Consider the following 18,178-nt stretch of genomic DNA (forward strand, 5'->3'; position numbering starts at 1 on the left):
AGAGTACAATCTGCACCCTTGCCACCCTCAGTGCTTCCTCCAAGTGGTGTTCAACGTGGAGGAGTACTGATTAATCAGCTTGGGGGGGGTGGGGTCTGGAGTTGATGTTGAGGACTCCCAGGGCAACTCCCTCCCGACTGTATACCACTGTGCCACCACCTCTGCTGGATCTGTCCTGCCAGTGGACAGGATGTACCCAGGGATGGTGATGGTGGTGTCTGGGACATTATCTGTAAGGTATGATTTTGTGAATATGAAAATGTCAGGCTGTTGCTTGACTTGTCTGTGGGACAACTCTCCCAATTTTGACACAAGCCCCCGGATGTTAGTAAGGAGGACTTTACAGGATCGCCAGGGCTGTGTTCGCCATTGTCGTGCCTAAGGCGATGCCTTATAGTCTTTCTGGTGGTTTCACCCAGCTGTGTAGCTTTCAGAGGGCATTTAAGAGTCTGTGTGCCTGGAGTCACATGTAGGCCAGACCAGGACATTGGTGAACATAATCGACAATGGTTTCATGGTCATCATTAGACTTTTAATTTCAAATTTTTATTGATTGAATTCAAATTCCACCATCTGCCTTGGTGGGATTCAAACCTGGGTCCCAGAGCATTACCCTGGGTCTCTGGATTACTAGTCCAGTGACAATAACACTACGTCTTCACCTGTCGAAGGGTCATGAGGACTCGAAACGTCAACTCTTTTCTTCTCCGCCGATGCTGCCAGACCTGCTGAGTTTTTCCAGGTAATTCTGTTTTTGTGTTGTGTAGGCCATATAGCTCCTCAAGCTTGCTCCACCAGTTAATAAAATCATGGCTGATCTTGGTCTAATTTTCTTGCCTGTTTGCCATAACCCTTGACTCTCCTATAGTTCAAGGATCTGTCTATCTCAGCCTTGAACATATTCAATAACCCAGCCTCCACAGCTCACCGGAGTAAAGAATTCCAAAGATTCATGAACTTCTGAGAGAAGAAATTCCATCTCACTTCCCTCTTAATGAGAAACCCCTTATTCTGAAACTAAGCCCCCTAGTTCTAGTTAACTCCACAAGGCCAAACATCCTTTCAGCATCTACCCTGTCAAGCCCCCTCAGAATCTTCTATATTTCAATAAGCACCTCTCATTCTTGTAAACTCCAATGAGTACAGGCCCAACTTGCTCAACCTTTCCTCATAAGACACCCCAGTAATCAGCCTAATGAACCTTATCTGAACTGCTTCCGATGCAAGTATAACCCTCCTTAAGTAAGGAGACCAAAACTGTACACAATGCTCTAGGTGTAGTGTCACCAACACCTTGTTCAGTAGTAGCAAGACTTCCCTACTTTTATACTCCAACCCCATTACAACAAAGGCCAACATTCAATTTGCCTTCTTAAATACTTGCTATACTTCCATGCTAACTTTGACTATTGTACTTATTTTCCAGATTTGCAGTCAGTTTGACTGCTTTTTAAACCTATTTTGAATCACAAGCTTGTGCACCTAAGGTGTCAAAAAAAATCGATGCATTAGTGACTAAATAAGGTATTTTGTTTTCTTGCTTACCTGATGGTGTGGTGATAAAATTTGAGGAGATTGGAGAGTTTGTATAGCAGAACAGCACCTGGCTCTGCTACTATAACCTGTTCAATACGCACCTAAAACAGCACCAGACAAAACACACCAAATAAATATTGCATCAGGTAATGTAATGAAACAGTTATTCTAATCAAGGGTGAACCCAGGATTGTGGAATGATCCCCATGCAGTGTTTGTTCATGACTTTTTCCTTTAAACACACAGATATAAATAACAAAACATGGGGGGGGGTCTCATGGAATTTTTCATTTTATATGTGTTAATACAATATAATGATAGCAGAACTTAATTCAATAGGTATCTATTTATTTCAAAGCATGAAACAGGAAATGCTCCCAAGAAACAAGCTATGCTCATGAGGAGCTGTAGGAGGCAGAGCAATGTCTACATCATGATAGGTACATGCAGAGCTAAGATAATGCAGTGTCTCTGAAGTGGATGGCAGAAAAGAGACATTGGAGGAGGATCGAATGTCCAATAGTGCTAAAGGTGGAGAGAAATAGGAGAGAAACAGAACCATGATTATGATTATTTGTGATTTTCACCAGTGTGGTCTGAGTGCCGTGGGAAAAAACTGATGCTATTTCAGAATGACCTAAATAAAAAGTTGTGGACAAGATAGAAACTGAAGCAACAACATATTCCAGGCCCTTGTAAAGAAAGAAGGTTGGGGGTAGGATGAAAGCTGGATAAAAAAGGAGGCTTGAGAGTGTGCCTGCTGAAAAAAAGGAGTGATAATAGTGGTCATGAACAAGGTAGAGATAGCACTAAAGCATAGAGATGGGTTGGCAATGTTGTCAAGCACAAGTCATGGATTCAGTTATAATACAATATTATTGCATTGCAAAATACCTAAACAGCTAAACTAACAATTAACCCATACTACACTAGTAAGAGATTTTACTTTCCACTTTAGGCATCTTTGTGGTCTCAGAATGCAAATTGACAAATAAATGCTTACATGGCCATCAGAATCAAGAACAGAATTGGACTCTTACAGCCTTCACAGAGTAGAGACTTTAAGCTAAAGGGTATTATTCCAGTCTATTGTGTCACTTATTCCTCAGATGTTCAGCGTCATAGTTTCAATAGTTTTAAAACAGTACCTCATTGTCACCGGGGTACATGTTTTTTAGGAAAGAATGAATACTATGTAATAGCCATGTCAGATAATCAGATAATCTTTATGAAAAAACATTGTCGAGAAGAAAATGCAAATTATTCTCTATTTTCAACAACTGGAAATACTAGAAATACTCAGCAAATCTGGCAGCATCTATGGAGAGAAAAACAAGAGTTAATGATTCAGGTCTACGATTGATCATCAGAATTCCTTTTTTCCCCATGGTACAAGACCAAAGGGAAACAATGTGTCTAGAGGAGGTGTGAATGGCAGGTCCCCAAACAGCTGCTGTCTAGTATTGAACTGGAAAATTTCATACACTTTGCTTCCAATTTCAACTCTTCTCGAGCTTTCACTTGGTCTATCCCCAACTCTTCCATCCCTTTCCTTTATTTTTGTCTCCATTTATGGGATAGACTAACAACAAATATTCACCATAAGACCACTGACTTCCGTAGCTACCTTGATGACACTTTCTCATACGCCACTTCCTGTAAGAAATCTATTCCGTTTTCCCAGTTTTTCCATATCCGTCACATCTGGCCTGATGTTGCAACCTTCTATATGGGTGCTTTTGATGTCTCCCTTTCCCTCAACCAAGGACTACCCCCCGGCTCTGTGCCCCAACCCCACACCATGGTTGACAGGGGCCTTGGCCACGTCCGTTTGATTGTGTACATTTCTGCTCTCGCCCCATCTCCTCCCTCCCAAAACCAGGTCAGAGTTCCCTTTTTCCTCACCTTCCACCCCACCAGTATCCATATGCAATGGGTCATCCTCTGCTTTTTCCAGCATGATGCCACCACCAAACTGACCTTCCCCCTCCCTTTTCAACATTCTGAAGGGTTCATTCCCTTGTAATACCCTGGTCCGCTTCTCAGTCGATACCAATACCCTCTCCGCCACGCATGGCATCTTTCCATGCAAACATAGGAGATGCAGTACTTGCCCTTTTGCCTCCTCCCTTCTCACAGTGAGACTTCAAACACTTTTTCCAGATGAAACAACAATTTAATTGCACTTCTTTAATTTTAATATATTGCTGCTCACACATTTATTGCCTTGCACAAAATGTTCTGAAGGCTCAAATGATCAGCAAAACTATCACAGAATTGTTACAGCAAAGAAGGCGATTGGGCCAGTCATGTCTTCCTGGCTCTCCAATTCACCTAGCGCCATTGCCCAGGTTTTTCCCCGTAACCATGCACATTATTCCTTTGCAGGTAATAATACAATTACCCCTTGAATGCTTCAACTGGAACCTGCCTCCACCACACAATCAGACAGTGCATTCCAGATCTTACCCAAGCGCTGCATGAAAAAGTTTCTCATGTCTCCATTGCTTTTTTTTGCCAATTACCTTAAACATGTGCCCTCTCTTTCTTGATTCTCCCAACAGTGGAAACAGTTTATCCCTATCTACTCTGTCCAGACACCTCATGATTTTGAATACCTCTTTCAAATCTCCTCTCAACAGTCTCTCCTTCAAGGAAAACTAAGGCAAACCTGATGTGCAGTCAGAAGATGCAAAACAATAGTTTGAAACCATCACGTCAAAGAGAGGGGGAAAAGTAAAAAATGGAATACAACTATTTTTAGCACTGCTGACAACCTACAATTCTCAAAGGGTTGAACCCAATGTCTATGTGAGAATCTTTAAGTGCACCGAAAAGCTGCTGAACAAGCCTTAGCGCAACTTCAAGACACCTGTTTCGGTGCTACATCGGGGCTCCCTTTGAGAATTGATAATATAGAAATTGTAAACAAGTTCTAGTAACGTGAATTCCCTCATTGTTCTTCTTTTCTCTTCATTTTAGACTTCATTCTCTTCTTAAGAGAAGGGCGGATTACCCTCTTTCATTCCTTCATATTAAACTAAGAGGCACAGGAAAAAAAAGGCTCAACAGACTTGCCTTCTATTTTCTATTTCTCTTTTTTTGCCTTACCAGCAGTCCAACCGCAATCAGGAACCTGCTGTGTGCAGAATCATGTAACAAAGTTGTGCCAATCGCTCCTTAGTGCAGTATGTTTTTGTACCAATGTATTATCCCATCAAATTGCTGTATATAAATGGGTGTTATAGGTCCCATTGGTATAGCTTATTTGTTTTCTAAAAAAAAATCTAATCTTTCTTGAGGACAGAGATGAAAATCTATTCATCCTGCTCAAGCTCACCACTTGGCTAGGCGGTCATAAAATGCTACTCACAGTATCTATTGATACTTTATTGCTTCAATATCGCAATGGAGAATAACAGACATAAGAATTGGTGAAGGACAGGAGGAAATAAGCAAACATCAAAAAAACGGAATCTGTTACAAAGCCTTTGCTTAAAAGGTGAATAAGTTACCTTTTCTTGTGATTTAAAATGTCCATATGAACTATTAAATCCTGCTGCTATTCAGCAATATTATTCAGAATGCAACAAAAACATTTACTGTTCTATATGATGCATTTTTATGCACTTTTCCTTTCAATTTTCTTTACACATAAGATACTTTGAATGTTTGAATCAACAATGCCTTGCCCATCATGTGTACAAACTGTTCCTGAAATCAGTTAGTTTTGCTCAATGATTGGAAGGTTAATATCTAAATCTGTAACTATTAAACATTATGTAAGTTTTAATTGAAAAACATACCAAAAGCCATAACAGAAAATGCTTATTGTGACCAGTATATGCACAATTTAAAAAAATTGAGAATCTGTCCAACAAGACTTTCGCATTTTGAGTATCCTCTTCTTGAAAAAGATTTTCCCTTTCTCTATTGATTGCCTGACACACCTACTTTGGCCCAGGGGAGCCAGACAACTTGCTCCCAGACATCATAATTTCAGCTCTACTTTGAGCTAAGACAACAGCAATGCAGGATGACTGACTTTCCTCCTCATTTTGTGGGCACACACTTCATCTCTATCTCAAATGACATCACTGGATATGAGGAACTTAGAGCATGAACATGTATCCTACTGATCAGTGTAACCGTGTGTGCCATAACATCAGAGTTAGCTACTTTTCCACTAGCCCTCAATTTTTGTTTTAGCACTCAAGTTTATGGAAGAAAACACAACTTAAAATAAATATAAGATTTAGGCTAAAAATACAAGTCCAAATATTTGCTTTCTCATCATCTTTTCCTCGTGACGTTTCCTCCTTACTCTCCTCAAGGTGTTTATTGCTGAGTAGGATATGATCTCACAACTTTATTGTACCTTATCCAATTGTCAATTTTACACATATGAACCTTGGCACACTATTCATCTGTAAGAGCGTCACAGCCAGCCAGATGCATTTGGTCAATGTTTCCTCTTTAATCCAGGAATGCCAAGACTAACTGTACTGACCCTAGCACTAACCATTGACTATGTTTCAATCCAAACATGTTCTTGACCTGCACAGCTCAGCTATCCACTGGATAAACTCAAAGCTATTAGGAAGTCCAATACTTCAAAAATTTGAAGTATGTGCCTTTAGGATTACATAAAATCCTTGATCTTCAATGCATTCTTAGCTCAAATGTATCAGCTCAAGTGTCTAATAAATTCAGTCAGTACCTTTAAAGGTCTGCACACTCCTTCAGTGATGTGGCCCACCACCTGCTGAATATTATCTTCCACGCCTGTAATAATAAAGAATGTCTTACTTTAAAGTACAGCTTACCCTAACTGTAGCAAGTCTCTTATTAATACACATCTCTTCCATGATCTCAGCAGAAACCACATTTCTGGCAGGGGAACAGCTTACACCTCTGTAAAATGAAGCTGTAGAAAGAAGAAGCTTTTTTGCCCTTCCTCATAAGTTTGTAATAGTAATATTTAACCCAGTGTTGGTATTGAAATCAGTTTGACTGCAAAACAGTAGCACAGCCTACTAATAACTAAAATTGAGATATAGAGAATAATTGTTACAAGAAATTGATTATTAGACTAATGGAAGTGAAGTATGGGGACTGATCTCATTTCATTGCAGATATGGTCAAACCAACAATTGCTTCCAGGCACAAGAGGTGTTTACCTCATCTGTGATGTTGTAACAGTGCCCTGCAGTCTTTGGAAATTTGACATTTATTTTAAGACTTATTAAAAAACATGTTATGTAATTATTATATAATTATAATCTTTTTGATCGATATTCCAAACTACCAGCACCGTGAATGAAAAGTACCTATAGCTTCTGTTGTACCTTTCTTTTCCTTAAAGCAGATGTGCCCAAGCTTTCTGACTTTAAAAAGGTACTTAGGGATCTATCATTGCAGGCCACATATAAATTTTAAATCAATTTTCCATTTGCTAAAATCTTAAACTGCAAACAGATCTTCTGATTTAGGATTCATCAATTGAACAACCAGACTAAGATCTGCCCTTAACCAGTTTTTAGACCACTGAAATTTAAACTGGACAAATGATTAAGAGATATCAGCACAAAAGAACAGTTGTTTGGGTTTCATGAGCTAGTTTGTTCAGGTTTACTCACTCCTGCTTCAAAGGAAAAATATCTTCACGCATAGAATGACCTATGTATAGACTGCCATCTAGTGTAATAAATTTTGAGTCATCTGCAGCACTGAAACTGGAATTGGATCAATTCAGTTCAAGAGAAAAGTTGGAGCATGGTGTTGGAAAAAGAGCATACTAGTCAGACTAAATCCAGAAAAAGTCATTCAACTCACATGGGATGACAGTTTAAGCTGAATTACTTAATTTAGTTCCTACATGCCTTCCTGATCCATAAATTTAACTGTACTAGAATCCTTATTTGTTTGTTTGGTCAATGATTTAGACTCTTGTAATACTTTCTTAAATAAAGTTACTGAAAAGGAACTTTGAACGAGAGTTTATTAATAATTGATAGAAAAATTCGCAAGGATAAGTTTTTAAAATTACATTTGGGCCTGCAGCACTCTTGATGCTACAATGAGAAAAACCATTACAGAACTTCAATTACACATTTTTTCATACTTCTGGTGCTGCGACTGCATTCTGCGACAGCTTCTCAAGTGTAGCTGGCAAGTAGGTTGCAGGCACAGACAGCAAATACGCACTGAGAGAGTTAAACACAGAGCTAGTCCCAGACACAGCTTCACCAAAATATATATTTTTAAAAATCTATCATTTTTCTTATTTTCAAAAAGTACTTTCCTCCTTCTTTTATAGGTCTATTTTACACCACACATCATTTACAGGGGTGCTAACAGGTGGTTGGTGTGTTCCCCAGTTCCCTACAAACACTAAAAGATATGCAAAAAATACTAAAAAAAAACTCCCTTTTTTCATTTATTCTAACAAGAAAACTGCTTTTTAGCTGAGATAAATTATATATTTTATTGAATATAACAAACATCTCACTATAAAGAACAAATCTGATGTCTGTGTAGAATACTGTTCAGCTTGACAAGGAAATTTGCCTTGCAGTACCATTAAATTTTAGGGATCTGAATTATACAAATGGTTTCTGCATAATCGTGGGAGGAGGCAGCCCACTTAAAGGATTAAACAATTACCTGTCATTGTTACGAGCTTCAGCAAAGCTTCAAGATGTTCTTTCTCTGAAGCAGCTGCCTGGTGTAACCATGCCAACATATCCCCAACATACCTGAAAGCACAAGATTCACTCGTCAGGTTTAAGAAAAGACTAATACCTTAAGCAAATTCGAAGCATCCAATGACATACCTTAAAGGGTCATGCGAATGCATTTCAATTGGCCGAGGAGTTCCACCGGGCCCACCTCTGGTGAGAGCGTCTATAAAACCACGAACCACTGCACTCCTCCTGGCTGTGCCAAACTCATCAAGAATGTAGCTAGGGCAATAAATACACATGTGAAAAGTGAGAAGGGAATATAAGAACATTAGAAAGGAGAAATAAACTTGTAAAGCAAATACCCACTTCTAAACAGACAACTTAATTTTCTAATAAAAAATTAGCATCTAATTTAACCCACTGAGAGGGCTTTTCTGTGCAGCCCCACATTCTTCCATTGGATCTATGAAATACATGTGCAAAAACCTTGTGGTGGGGGTGTTGGAGGGCAGGGGTAAGGCATTAAAGGAAAATCTTGCTTCTGAGCACTGCTGTCTATCTAACAGACCTATTTAAATAAATACAAAATAAAAACAGAATTACCTGGAAAAACTCAGCAGGTCTGGCAGCATCGGCGGAGAAGAAAAGTGTTGACGTTTCGAGTCCTCATGACCCTTCAACAGAAAGAGTTGACGTTTCGAGTCCTCATGACCCTTCAACAGAAAGAGTTGACGTTTCGAGTCCTCATGACCCTTCAACAGAAAGAGTTGACATTCGAGTCCTCATGACCCTTCAACAGAACTGTTGAACTGTACTCAGTTCTGTTGAAGGGTCATGAGGACTCGAAACGTCAACTCTTTTCTTCTCCGCCAATGCTGCCAGACCTGCTGAGTTTTTCCAGGTAATTCTGTTTTTGTTTTGGATTTCCAGCATCCGCAGTTTTTTGTTTTTATCTATTTAAATAAATAACTTACTGTCCTTGATCTTTGACAAATGACAACACAAATGTTTTAAATGGTAGCTTGCATTCAGGAGGTGAAAACAAACTAGCCAATCACATAAACAGTAAGTTCTGAACCAAACACTCCTTAAGCAAGATAAAAGCAAAATACTGCGGATGCTGGAAATCTGAAAAAAAAAAATAGCTGGAAAAACTCAGCAGGTCTGACAGCATCTGCGGAGAGGAACACAACTAACGTTTCAAGTCCGTATGACAGAGTACTGGGGGAGGCAAGGGGGGAGATTGCTGGGGCCTTGACAGAAATCTTTGTATCCTCACTGGCTACGGGTGAGGTCCCAGAGGACTGGAGAATGGCCAATGTTGTTCCATTGTTTAAGAAGGGTAGCAGGGATAATCCAGGAAATTACAGGCCGGTGAGCCTTACGTCAGTGGTAGGGAAATTATTGGAGAAGATTCTTCATGATAGGATTTACTACCATTTGGAAGCAAATGGGCATATTAGTGAGAGGCAGTATGGTTTTGTGAAGGGGAGGTCGTATCTCATTAACTTGATCGAATTTTTCCAGGAAGTGACAAAGATGATCGACGATGGAAGGGCAGTGGATGTTATATACATGGGTTTCAGTAACGCCTTTGACAAGGTCCCTCATGGTAGACTGGTACAGAAGGTAAAGTTGCACGGGATCAGAGGTGAGCTGGCAAGATGGATGCAGAATAGGCTTGTTCATAGAAGACAGAGGGTAGCAGTGGAAGGGTGCTTTTCTGAATGGAGAGCTGTGACCAGTGGAGTTCTGCAGGGATCAGTGCTGGGACCTTTGCTGTTTGTAGTATACATAAATGATTTGGAGGAAAATGTAATTGGGCTAATTAGTAAGTTTGCAGACGACACTAAGGTTGGAGGAGTTGCAGATAGTGAAGAGGATTGTCAAAGGATACAAAGGAATACAGATCGGTTGGAGACTTGGGCGGAGAAATGGCAGATGGAGTTTAATCCAGACAAATGTGAGGTAATGCATTTTGGAAGGTCTAATACAGGCAGGAATTATACAGTAAATGGCAGAACCCTTAAGTGCATTGATGGGCAGAGGGATCTGGGTGTACAGGTCCACAGGTCACTGAAAGTGGCAACGCAGGTGGATAAGGTAGTCAGGAAGGCATATGGCATGCTTGCCTTCACTGGCAGGGGTATTGAGTATAAAAGCTGGGAAGTCATGCTGCAGCTGTATAGAACCTTGGCTAGGCCACACTTGGAATATTGCATGCAATTCTGGTCGTCACATTACCAGAAGGATATGGAGGCATTGAAGAGGATGCAGAGGAAGTTTACCAGGATGCTGCCTGGTCTGGAGGTTATTAGCTATGAGGAGAGGTTGGAGAAACTCAGATTATTCTCACTAGAGCGACGGAGATTGAGGGGCGACTTGATAGAAGTTTACAAAATTATGAGTGGCATGGACAGAGTAGATAGTCAGAAGCTTTTTCCCAGGGTGGAAGAGTCAATTACTAGGGGACATAGATTTAAGGTGAGAGGAGAAAACTATAGAGGAGATGTGTGGGGCAAGTTTTTTACGCCGAGAGGTAGTGAGTGTCTGGAATTCGCTGCCAGAGGAGGTGGTGGAAGCAGGTACAATAGTGGTGTTTAAGAGGCAGCCTGACAAATACATGAATAGCATGGGAATAGAGGGATACGGACCCCGGAAGTGCAAAATGTTTTAGTTGATGGGCAATATGATCGGCACAGGCTTGGAGGGCCGAAGGGCCTGTTCCTGTGCTGTACTTTTCTTTGTTCTTTGCTAACTCCTTAAGCAAGTCCTCCTAAGGTTATACAAACTCACACCAGTGTCCAGGAAGGATAATTGGAATATGCAGAAGACTTTCTTTTCACCGCCATAGATATATAAAAAAACTATGAATAGCTACTTATCAGAAAGTATATATGCTGAAATAAAGGCACCTTTTTCTGCTCTTTGTGACCTAACAGGCTAAGATCCCTAAACAAAAACAGAATTACCTGGAAAAACTCAGCAGGTCTGGCAGCATCGGCGGGGAAGAAAAGAGTTGACGTTTCGAGTCCTCATGACCCTTCGACAGAACTTGAGTTCGAGTCCAAGAAAGAGTTGAAATATAAGCTGGTTTAAGGTGTGTGTGTGGGGGGCGGAGAGATAGAGAGAGAGAGAGGTGGAGGGGGTTGTGTGGTTGTAGGGACAAACAAGCAGTGATAGAAGCAGATCATCAAAAGATGTCAACGACAATAGTACAATAGAACACATAGGTGTTAAAGTTAAAGTTGGTGATATTATCTAAACGAATATGCTAATTAAGAATGGATGGTAGGGCACTCAAGGTATAGCTCTAGTGGGTTTTTTTTTTATAATGGAAATAGGTGGAAAAAGGAAAATCTTTATAATTTATTGGAAAAAAAACGGAAGGGGGAAACAGAAAGGGGGTGGGGATGGGGGAGGGAGCTCACGACCTAAAGTTGTTGAATTCAATATTCAGTCCGGAAGGCTGTGAAGTCCCTAGTCGGAAGATGAGGTGTTGTTCCTCCAGTTTGCGTTGGGCTTCACTGGAACAATGCAGCAAGCCAAGGACAGACATGTGGGCAAGAGAGCAGGGTGAAGTGTTAAAATGGCAAGCGACAGGGAGGTTTGGGTCATTCTTGCGGACAGACCGCAGGTGTTCTGCAAAGCGATCGCCCAGTTTACGTTTGGTCTCTCCAATATAGAGGAGACCACATTGGGAGCAACGAATGCAGTAGACTAAGTTGGGGGAAATGCAAGTGAAATGCTGCTTCACTTGAAAGGAGTGTTTGGGTCCTTGGACGGTGAGGAGAGAGGAAGTGAAGGGGCAGGTGTTGCATCTTTTGCGTGGGCATGGGGTGGTGCCATAGGAGGGGGTTGAGGAGTAGGGGGTGATGGAGGAGTGGACCAGGGTGTCCCGGAGGGAGCGATCCCTACGGAATGCTGATAAGGGGGGTGAAGGGAAGATGTGTTTGGTGGTGGCATCATGCTGGAGTTGGCGGAAATGGCAGAGGAACAACTCCAACTCCAACATGATGCCAACTCCAGCATGATGCCAAACACACCAAACACATCTTCCCTTCACCCCCCTTATCAGCATTCCGTAGGGATCGCTCCTTCCGGGACACCCTGGTCCACTCCTCCATCACCCCCTACTCCTCAACCCCCTCCTATGGCACCACCCCATGCCCACGCAAAAGATGCAACACCTGCCCCTTCACTTCCTCTCTCCTCACCGTCCAAGGACCCAAACACTCCTTTCAAGTGAAGCAGCATTTCACTTGCATTTCCCCCAACTTAGTCTACTGCATTCGTTGCTCCCAATGTGGTCTCCTCTATATTGGAGAGACCAAACGTAAACTGGGCGATCGCTTTGCAGAACACCTGCGGTCTGTCCGCAAGAATGACCCAAACCTCCCTGTCGCTTGCCATTTTAACACTTCACCCTGCTCTCTTGCCCACATGTCTGTCCTTGGCTTGCTGCATTGTTCCAGTGAAGCCCAACGCAAACTGGAGGAACAACACCTCATCTTCCGACTAGGGACTTTACAGCCTTCCGGACTGAATATTGAATTCAACAACTTTAGGTCGTGAGCTCCCTCCCCCATCCCCACCCCCTTTCTGTTTCCCCCTTCCTTTTTTTTCCAATAAATTATAAAGATTTTCCTTTTCCCACCTATTTCCATTATAAAAAAAACCCCACTAGAGCTATACCTTGAGTGCCCTACCATCCATTCTTAATTAGCACATTCGTTTAGATAATATCACCAACTTTAACATCTATGTGTTCTATTGTACTATTGTCGTTGACATCTTTTGATGATCTGCTTCTATCACTGCTTGTTTGTCCCTACAACCACATCCCCACCCTCCACCTCTCTATCTCTCCGCCCCCCACACACACACCTTAAACCAGCTTATATTTCAACTCTTTCTTGGACTCGAACTCAAGTTCTGTCGAAGGGTCATGAGGACTCGAAACGTCAACTCTTTTCTTCTCCGCCGATGCTGCCAGACCTGCTGAGTTTTTCCAGGTAATTCTGTTTTTGTTTTGGATTTCCAGCATCCGCAGTTTTTTTGTTTTTAGGCTAAGGTCCCTCATTGGAGTTACCCATAAAGACTCTCACTTGTTGATTTTAAGCAGCTATAGGATATGACTTCATACCTACAAATTAACACATACCCACACCCCTGCCAATGAATTCAGAATCTTAACCAAGCGATCAGAGGGAGACGTCAAGCTGTAGCAAGATGTTCCTTTAATGGGAGAGCAGGAAGCCTCGTGAATCAATCAACCCCTGCCACTTTCATCTATCACTTTGTTGCTAGCTTCTGGGATAACAAAATCTACACAACCTCTTGTTTGGTGAGTTTACAGACAGGAAGATAGAGAATTTACTTTTAATAGTGGGGAAATAATTCAGATCAGAAACTTGAGAAAGCTGGAAAGAAATTTGAGAACTCTTTGCTCTCCAACACCACAAACAAAAGACAGGCAGAAATTTACACAAATATTTTTGTTAAATCTAAATATTTACAGTTTAACTCTACATTCATATTAAATACTGGCAGTTTATGACAAAAATAAGTTATCAATTTTTTACATGGATACAATGGTTCTATCAGTAATTGATTATTGATTATTATATACCTCATTAGCAAAATTTAATACCAGCAAACCACCAAAATGATTAAATATATGAGAACATTATTGCAAATTTCATGCAACCCAATACTGCCAGATCTTTTTCACAAAATTACTTTTTTCCAATCAGGTCTTTAAACTGGTATTTAAACTGGGGCTCGCAAGAGTGGGGAAAGTGGGGCGTGGGAGGGCGAAATTAGGCAGGAGCCAAAATTTTGGTTCCCTGACATCTGGTTGAGTTTGTGAGATAAGTGGGCAGTGTGTCAGCAGCGGAGCAGCTAACATGTTGCCCAGTGGCAGGAACCTATTTACCATTCATTTGCATACCATTAATTGGGAAATTACACCAAATTCAATCCTACCTTCAAGATTGAGTCAGTGAGGCACAGGAAACTCGTGTCCCCTGTTTCCTGATAGTTTAAAGATGGCACGTACCAAGTGAGGTTGTTCAATCTTCGGATCTGAGGTGAGGTTTTGTCTTTGTCTAACCCAGCAGCACAGGGGACATTATCAGGGGAAGGTAGCGGAAAGGATGAAACAGAGGTGGAGAGTGTTCTGTTCAGATCCTCAAACGGTGCAGCAGTTGGGCTGGCAAGAGGGTGGGTCTTGCTCGGATCCTCAAGCAGCAGCACAGCAAGGTACTGATGTGCATCAGCAAGTGTTCAGCACATGCAACCCCAGCAAGGGGTTGGGAGAGAAGAGGTGTCGGACGGGAGCCAGGCTCTGGCCTATAGGGCGGGGTCCATAGTTGCAATGGCCTCGTCCTGTGTGTCCAACGGAGGCAGCTGCACCACAAAGGGCAGGTCAGCAGTCAGGGGGAGCAAGTCAATGGTCTATGAGGGAGAGTCAAAGGAAAGTGAAGGCAGGTGAAGGATGATGGTTGGATGCTCCAGGATGATTGGGGGAAGGGCAGGGTAATGTTGGGATGGTCAAGGGAGATGGGAGGAACCTCGAGGGTGACAGAGGGAGGGTGGAGTTGGATGGGCTCCAGCTGAAAAGTCACAGTGTTGGTGTTCATTGACATGGTTGCTAAAAAACTGCTACCTTGCTGGAGATCAGGTGCTGTTAGGTAACTTTTATCGCACAGGAGATCAGGCTGTTGTGGAAGGAGGGATGGGAGAAGTTCTGGGTGTGACCCATGGGAAGGTCAATTCCCACTGGTCAACTGCAGCTGCACAAGGAATGAAAGTCACATCAACATGAGGTGCTCATATCATTGCCTGCTTTCTTTACACAGTTCGCTTTATGGATGAGCAATGGGTACAATCTTTTTGCTATCAGAGATTTCAGGCTGGCTGGCCAATAAACGGCCAGCCAACGTGAAACACATGCCGAGAAGCTCAGTGCTCCCGGGGTGGGGGTGGGAAGAAGGCGGGCGACGATGTCACCACAGGTGCGGGTGAGCGCTATGAGAGAGCTCTCGGAAGGCAGACAGCTGCCTCAGTGAGCTGCAGATCTGAAAATAATAAAATAAAGCATAAAGAAAGCATAAATAATCAAAATCAAGCACCTGAAAACATACCTTATAAAAATGCTGTCCCCAGATATTTCTTTTTATTTCATTCCACCCTTGGATGAGGTTTCATAAAAATTATAAAGGCCGCCTGGCTGATTCACCCTTGTGCCAACTGTATGATTGGATGGGCCATGAAAAATTGCATTCAATTGTGCCGTTAATGGGCTTAATTGCCCGCTTAATTGTCGGAAAGCACGTTTTCGACTCCCACGCGTGCCTGCCGAGTGAAATATCACACGAGTGCACGATGACATCAGGACGCTCACCTGACGTCATCTCATGCTATTTTATGCCCGATTGGGTTGGGTGCGCACCCACCCGCGGAATGTAAAACTCTGCCCCTTTCTCTGAGAGGCAATGTCGGAGATGGCTAAGGCTTTCATGAGGCGGTTACTAACCTGTGCGTGTCCCTACAACAAGACCTGCAGCCCATTGTGCACTCGTGTGATATTTCACTCGGCAGGCACGCACGGGAGTCGAAAACGTGCTTTCCGACAATTAAGCGGGCAATTAAGCCCATTAACGGCACAATTGAATGCAATTTTTAAAACATGCATTTTTTAAAATTAATTCACAGGATGTGGGCTTTACTAGCTAGGCCAGCATTTATTGCCCATCCCTAGTTGCCATTGAGCCTCATGGCTTTGGAGGTAACTCCATGCCAGTTGCCCTCAAGGTAACTGCGGCTCTAAAATTCTACACCAGCAGCTTATTTCAGGGCTTCATAGGGGAACATGTGGCATTTTCCAGGCTGCAACACATAGGTGCATACGTGAGGTGACAAATGCCTTGTTCAGAAAGGCCAACGAGGCCAAATGATAGCCTAGCCACTGGAGCAGTTGGCTTCGGGGCCAGCACGCTGCTCCCACAGCTACAGGATGTAATGGACTGCACACATGTGGCCATTAGAGCTCCCTGGGAACAGCCAGCTGTATTTGCAAATTGGAACATTTAAGTTGGCTGTGACCACTGGAACAGAATTATGCAGATGAGTGCTCGTTTCCCAGGGAGCTCTCATACGCATACAACTTAAGGAACTCCCAGCTGCCACAGCTATTTGAGGGCACTACCCAAGTGCAGGGTTGGAGTGTGTTATTCCCAAAGACCTGCAGAGGGACATTACAACGTTGCACACTGCTCAACAACGCTAATCATAGAGCACACCATAGGATTGTTCAAAATGTGTTCCTGATGCTTTCACCGGTCTGGTAGAGCTTTACAATACAATCCACAGAGGGTATCTGGATTGTCATCGTCTGCTGTGGCTTACATAACGTGGCATTGCAAAGGGAAGGAGAATTGCTGATCGAGGACATGGGGAGCTGATTGCCACTTCAGATGAGGACGGCAGGGAGGAATATAAGGAGGATGGCAGAGATCTCGCAGTAGCCTGCCCAGATGCCAGGGCCAGGCAGAGATTGACAGGGCTATCAGGGACAACCTCATCTTCAATTGTTTTGTCCACAAGTGGTACATCTATCTGCCCATCATTTTCTCGCCTGCAAAGCTTTGCTTGTTCTGATTGTGCGCCCATCTCCGCCAGCTTCCACCTGGAACTATCTCACAATACATATCTTCTACCCCTTAGAAGACCAAAGGGGATGGACCGTTTTAACATGGGATGAAAAAAGATTACTCCCCCGAGAGTACTGGCTTTGCACTGGCACTCAATTCAATGAAGCCTCCTTTCTGCTCCTTGCCTACATTGTTAAGGCCATGATTGCATGAGCAGCACATCACTTCTCATGCTTACCAGTGACGTTGGCCAATCTGCTTGGCAAGTCGTACATGGGGAGGCTAGCAGATACTGCATGTGCAACCTTGGGAATACAAATTACGCCACACTCATTACCATACAATAAAGACTAATCTCCAGCACGCTGCCACATTGTTACCTACACAGATGAGATGTCCGTCAGTCTCCTTAATTCATTCTGGAGGAGGACATCCCAACAAATGCACATAATGCACACAATAGTCAAGTAAACAAAATATATTGTGATATCTATATACATGTGCTTACCATAACAGTGTCTCAGCACTGTGCCACCAAAGTACACTCAATATTCCTTCATTTTTCTTATATGACTACTACAAATTGTTACGACCCCGACATCAGCAGCAGATGAGGAGACAGACTACCGAGAATGATCCCCCATCACGTGATTGAACGTGGGAATGTCTCTGCCATGCACACTTAAAATTTGTACTGTGATTGCGTGCATCGTAGCTCCCGACATTCAAGCGGAAGTGGCGCCCTTGTCAGGAGCGACGCTCTTCTTATTAAATTTATTATTAAATTTTGCCCTTACAGTTACTGCTATAATTTTAAATTCACCAATATAGTGACATTTATTTAACAGTGAAAATTTCATGATCTACATAGTGATTTTTGGTCACAATCAACCAATCAGCTTTTCTTCGAATAGTTCTAGTTTTTGATGACTACTGCAGAAGAACAAGTTAAAATTTAAAAATGTCGCAAAAGTTATTAGCAAAATTGAAGCCCATGGGATTGAACAGTCAATGGCACTGTGGAAAGAAAATTGGCTAAGGGACAGAAAGCAGACAGTGGTGGTGAATGGTTGTTTTTCAGACTTAAGTGTTATCCAGGACCACCGCTTATAAATATTTACACATGGCAGATGAAATTCTAAGTAAAGAAATGTGAAGTTATACATTTTGAGGAAAGAGGAGTGGCAATATAAATTAAATGGTACAAATTTAAATGAGGTGCAGGAAGAGAGAAAGACACCTTCAGCTATACATGCACCAATCTTTGAAGGTGTAGGACAACATGGTAAGGCTGTTAAA

At 42.3% G+C, this 18,178-nt stretch overlaps 1 protein-coding gene across 2 annotated transcripts in view; it reads right to left on the reverse strand.

Moving 5' to 3' along the window:
• cog6 (component of oligomeric golgi complex 6) overlaps window positions 1-18,178 on the reverse strand; it is a 135,792-nt gene that overhangs the window by 22,789 nt on the left and 94,825 nt on the right. For both annotated transcript variants that reach the window (XM_041198511.1, XM_041198510.1), the window contains 4 exons: window positions 8,373-8,501; window positions 8,203-8,294; window positions 6,257-6,321; window positions 1,546-1,637 (listed from right to left, as the gene is read on the reverse strand). In XM_041198511.1, the coding sequence (XP_041054445.1) occupies window positions 1,546-1,637; window positions 6,257-6,321; window positions 8,203-8,294; window positions 8,373-8,501 (378 nt within the window). The remainder of the gene's footprint in view (window positions 1-1,545; window positions 1,638-6,256; window positions 6,322-8,202; window positions 8,295-8,372; window positions 8,502-18,178) is intronic.

This window comes from Carcharodon carcharias, chromosome 11 (genome assembly GCF_017639515.1).
Source record: "Carcharodon carcharias isolate sCarCar2 chromosome 11, sCarCar2.pri, whole genome shotgun sequence".
Classification (NCBI taxonomy): Eukaryota; Metazoa; Chordata; class Chondrichthyes; order Lamniformes; family Lamnidae; genus Carcharodon; species Carcharodon carcharias.